The 4,752-nt window shown below is 58.2% G+C and overlaps 1 protein-coding gene across 1 annotated transcript; it reads right to left on the bottom strand.

Moving 5' to 3' along the window:
- Nucleotides 1–651: 651 nt before the first annotated feature.
- On the bottom strand, nucleotides 652–3,527 carry PRELP (proline and arginine rich end leucine rich repeat protein; the record flags this gene model as incomplete). Its single annotated transcript, XM_080358282.1, has 2 exons — nucleotides 652–830; nucleotides 2,591–3,527. The coding sequence occupies 2 exons, from the start codon at nucleotides 3,525–3,527 to the stop codon at nucleotides 652–654; spliced, it is 1,116 nt and encodes a 371-aa protein (XP_080214408.1).
- Between the last annotated feature and the right edge of the window lie 1,225 nt (nucleotides 3,528–4,752).

The following is a 4,752-nucleotide window of genomic DNA, read 5'->3' as shown; positions in this document are numbered from 1 at the left end:
ACCCAGACACCCTATATATGCAGGTACAGCTATCAGAGAGGGAAGCAATACATGTGAAAAGGGGGACGAGGGGCCCTGGGCCGTGGCTCTGGCCAGGTCCCGCTGGCCAGCGCCAGCCCCCTCCTGCACGGCTCCTGCTCCCCGGCATCACCCTGCGCCCCACGGGCGGCCATCCCCCCGGCACCCCAGAGCACCCCTGCTCCACCTTGTCACGGGACACTCTTGCCCAGGGACAGCATGGGGTCCCCGGGTGCAGGCACCCAGAGCAATGACCTGGGCCCCCCGCTCAGCTCCATCCAGAGGTGTATTTGGCTACAGCCGAATCCAACCTCCTGAAACTCAGCCGGGTGGAAGGGGAGAGACAGCCAGCTCCGGGGCTGGCCAGGGTGAGGGCAGGGACACAGGGACACGTGGACATGGGGACAGAACCCAGGATGGCTGCTGTGACACGGTGCTGTCCTGCAGACAGCAGTCCCTAAGGATGCACATGCCACCCACGTCCACAGCCGCTGCAGAGGAGGGAAGGGGGAACGCAAGACGGGGATGGAGATGGGTGTGAGCAGGGGGAGAAGGGGCAAAGAGGGTCCCACATGTCAGGGGCCGAGTCTCTGTGCAAAGCCAAGTCCTGGAGAGCTGTGCTGCTGGGCAGGGCTAGAAAACCACGGACTGCAGGAGGCGGAAACACATCATGAGGTCCAAGGGGATGGGGGGCTTGAGGAGGTTCCCGTCCAGCCGCAGGTACCGCAGCCGGGGCACGCTGTCCAGGTCCGACGGCGAGAAATCCTGGATGGACATCAGCGAGGTGGGGCAGATCTGCGTGCCGTTGATTTCTGCAGGGAGGAAAGGCGGGATGCGGGTTAGAGGAAAAAGCAAGCAGAGAGGGATGGAGGGATGCCAGAGCCCCCCCTCCCTGCCTGTTGAACCCCAAAACGGGGCTGCTTTGCTCCCGAGGGGGAGAACTCCCAGCCTCTCCCAGAAGACAGAGCAGCCCCAGTGAGAGGAAAATCCCGCTGTTGTTCAGAAATGAAGTAGGTCGCATTCAGCTGCAGCGCAGGGGGGGATGCAGTGTCATTCGAGAGAGAAAAGGGATTATTTCAAACATGAAACCTGCCGAGCCAGCCCCAAGCCTTCAAAAAAATAAAACCACCAAGGAAACATGCTCCAGCGCCGCTACACTGGAGATAACGTCAATAACTCGCTCCTTGCTCGCTTCTGGATTTCCACATGTTCCTCCTCACCCCAGGGCCTGCGGTATGGAAAATAAACCTGGCGAGTCTTATGTTGTTACCCAACTCCAGGGACTGAAACCTTATAAAAGCTGGGTGAAATGGGCAAAAGGGAACGCTGGGACATGATGTGCGTGGTCAGGCAGCATCTCTCCATGGAAAGCCCCAGCAGGACCTGGGTGCCAGTGTGTGACACCAGCAGCAGGCACCACCTTCACAAGGTCCACTGTGCCTGCAGTTCCATGTTGTTTAAATAAAACACAGATTAACTGGCATTTGAACCAGAAATTCATCACTGCATCGTTACTCCCCGGGAACTGAGCCCCTGGGAGAAGGGATGAGGCTTTGTGAGGGTTTTGTCCCTCTCCCTGGCATCACACCTCACAAAACCGTGGGTACTTGCCTGCACAGAGCAGTTTCCTGCTGTTCCGCCCTGGCTCACGCTCAGAGCCGTGTCTGGGCAGGAGCCGCTGATCTTACAACCCCTCTCTTGCATAAAAAGCCTCACACCATCCCTGCACAACGAACATCGCGGTGCAGAAGTGCTTGTGTCCCACCGCTTGTGGGGACCAGTGTCCAGCCTGGCGGTGTCTCCACAGGTGAGTGATGCCCTGGGGGGTCCTGCAGCCCCCACACACCCCCAGCCAGAAAGAGGAGATCCCAGCCTGTTTGTCCCAGCACACACGGAGGGTTTCTGGCAGCAGCACCACGTTCTTGCTCCCCTGCAGACAGCGAGGACAGCAGGTTGCTGGGCTCTATCAGCAGAAACCCCTGGGGTGACCAGCAATGGGTCTCTGTCTTCTTCTCGAACGCACCAGCGATGTTTACACATTTCACCTGTCCTAAGAAACCGCAGCGCTTTGCCTGGAACGGTGTGAACCGGCCCCGGTTGCTTTGCCAAGGCAACCTCCATCCCAGCCTTGTTCTCCCTGTTCCGCGAGGCTCAGCTTGAGAGCTGAGCCGGGTTATTTCGAACCATCTTGACTGCGTGTTTGGCATCTGTTCTTAAAATATGTGCACAGACTCTCCTTTCTAAAATATCCCTATTTCTGAGCCCTGCTGGGGAAGTAACTATTTAGATGGCAGGTGGCCCTGAAGAAGAGCTGCCCATGGCAAGGAACAAGAAAAGCCCAACACCAGGGGAAATTCAGCCCCTCAGATGTCATCCTAACCCTAATTCTAAACCTTTCCCACATGCAAATCCAGCCCCCTCAGGCCCTTGCGCAGCTACAAATTGCTCCAGTTCATGTCACCACTGCAACCCCCTTTGAAGAGTTCACATCCCCCTGGGTGAAAAACGCCATTTTTCAACAAAACACCACCCCCAGGCCCGCCCGCTGCCCCAGGCAGCCAGCAGGACTCACTCTCAATGGAGTTGTTGTTCAGGTAGAGGTGCTCCAGCTTGGGGCTGATGAAAGGCACGTTGGTGAGCTTGTTGTGGGCCAGGTGCAGGACTAGCAAGTTGGTGAGGTTGAAGGAGTCCTTGGGCAGCCCCTTGTCCGAGATCTGGTTGTAGTTGAGCCGGATGAACGCCAGGTTGGGGAACTCCTTGAAGTAGTCACTGGGGATGTCTTCAATGTTGTTCCTGTCCAGGAAGAGCTGGTGGATGGCACTGGGCACCCCAGGGGGCATTTTCCTCAGGATGTTGTGGGCGAGGTTGAGTTGCATGAGGTTCTTGAGTCCCTTGAAGGTGTTTTTGTTGAAGACCCCGTCGCTCAGCTTGTTGTGGTGCAGGTCCAAGAGCACCAGGTTCTCCAGCTTGTTGAAGACCCCAGCAGGGATCTTGGAGATCTGGTTCCTGCTCAGCCGCAGCTGCTCCAGGTTGGGCGGCAGGAAGGCGGGCACCTCCTTGAGCTGGTTCTTCTCCATGTAGAGGAAGATGAGGTTTTCCAGCTTCTCCAGGACCCGCCTGTCCACCTTCCGGATGCGGTTGTTGTCGAGGTTGACCCATTTGAGCCCCGTGGCGTTCCTGAAGGACTCCTCCGGGAGGTCGTCGATGAAGTTGTTCTGCAGGTAGAGGTAGTGGATGCGCGGCGGGATGATGGGGACCTTCCGCAGGTTGCGGCTGTCACAGTAGAGGGCAGAGGGGAAGTCCGGGGGACAGTAGCATTCCCGGGGGCAGTCGGGGAAGACGGAGGGGGGACCCGGCGGCAGCGGCGGGGGCAGCTCCGTGGGCTCGACGGGCTCGACAAACTCGGGAGGCGGGCGGGTGGGTTTCCGGGGGGGTTTCCTGCGCTGCCCGCTCACCTCCGAGACCAGCACAAGAACAAGCGGGAGAAGCAAGCTGAAGGCCACCTTCATGGTCCAGATGTTTCCCTGAGGGAGGTGACAAGAAGAGGTGGCTCAGGGAGCACCTGATTTAGGTACCACATCATCCCCGCGGCCCCCATCACTGCAGCCTCCCACAGGCAGCAATTTACCCCAACCTGCTATTTTCCCTCCTTCCTCTTGGAAATCATCTTTAAATGCAACCCCTCTCCAGAGCACGAGTCACCGAGACCCCCGGTCTCCGGCTCAGCTTTATGCCATTGGGGGGCTGGAGTTTTTTAATTTGGTTTGGGTTTTTTCCCCACACATCACCCCCAGCACCCCCTCACAGAGCCTGGACCCCCCTGGGAGTCTCAACACTCTCCCCGAAGGATGGATTGCCTCTTCAGGGGCCTTGATAGATTAGGTTTAATTTTGCACTTGAGCCAAAAAAATCAATAATGCAGTAGGAAATTGGCTGAGCAACAGTATCTGGAGGCCAGCAGCAGTTAGCAAGGCAGCAAAGATGGATGGTCCTGTGCTTCAGGGACAAGGCTCTAACGCAGGACAGCCCATTTTCAAGGCCGTGCGATAAAAAGGGCATTTGCAAGATTATGCACAGGCAATACCGAAGGTGTTTGGCTGTACAGCTCCCTGCGCTGCCCAAATCAGTGATCTGTCACCTCCAGTCCCACCGCAGGGTGCTGGGCTGGCTGCAAGGCTGGTGCTGGTGGCTCTGCAGCCCTGGAGGCTGGCGGGTGCAGCTTGGTGCAGATGAGCTCCCTAGAAAGCCCGGTGCAGAAGGCGCTTTGGATGCTCCGCCGCCCCCTGGGCCAGCTGGAGCGGCGGGCACACACCCCGGGGTGCTCGCCAGCCTTTTCCCGGCAGCGCTTGTCACCCCAGCAGGAACAGAGCCGAGCTGGATGCGCGGCGAGGCAGATGGAGGAGCCCGGGTGGGAAAAAGAACCGAGATGAGACAGGCAGGAAGATGAGGAGGCTCGGAGGAGTCCCAGGGCTGCGCTAGCCCGGCTCCCTTTGATCCCACGCATTCCTGGGCTCCAATAAGTGACTTTCTCCAAGAAAAGATCCTGTTCTCGCCCCCCTCCCCGGCTCCAGACCCAGCTTCTTACTTTCCTTTTTGTCTCCCTCCTCTCCCATCTGGCTCTGGTTAACCCTACAAGCCTCACACGCCGGCTGGTTTCAATCAGAGCTCTGGCATCTGGCTGGGGGAAGGGAGGAACGGGGGGAAGAAAAACGGGGCCCGAATGCTGCCAGATAT

This window comes from Nesoenas mayeri (assembly GCF_963082525.1).
Source record: "Nesoenas mayeri genome assembly, chromosome: 23".
Classification (NCBI taxonomy): Eukaryota; Metazoa; Chordata; class Aves; order Columbiformes; family Columbidae; genus Nesoenas; species Nesoenas mayeri.
This window is presented reverse-complemented; position numbering and strand designations above follow the sequence as displayed.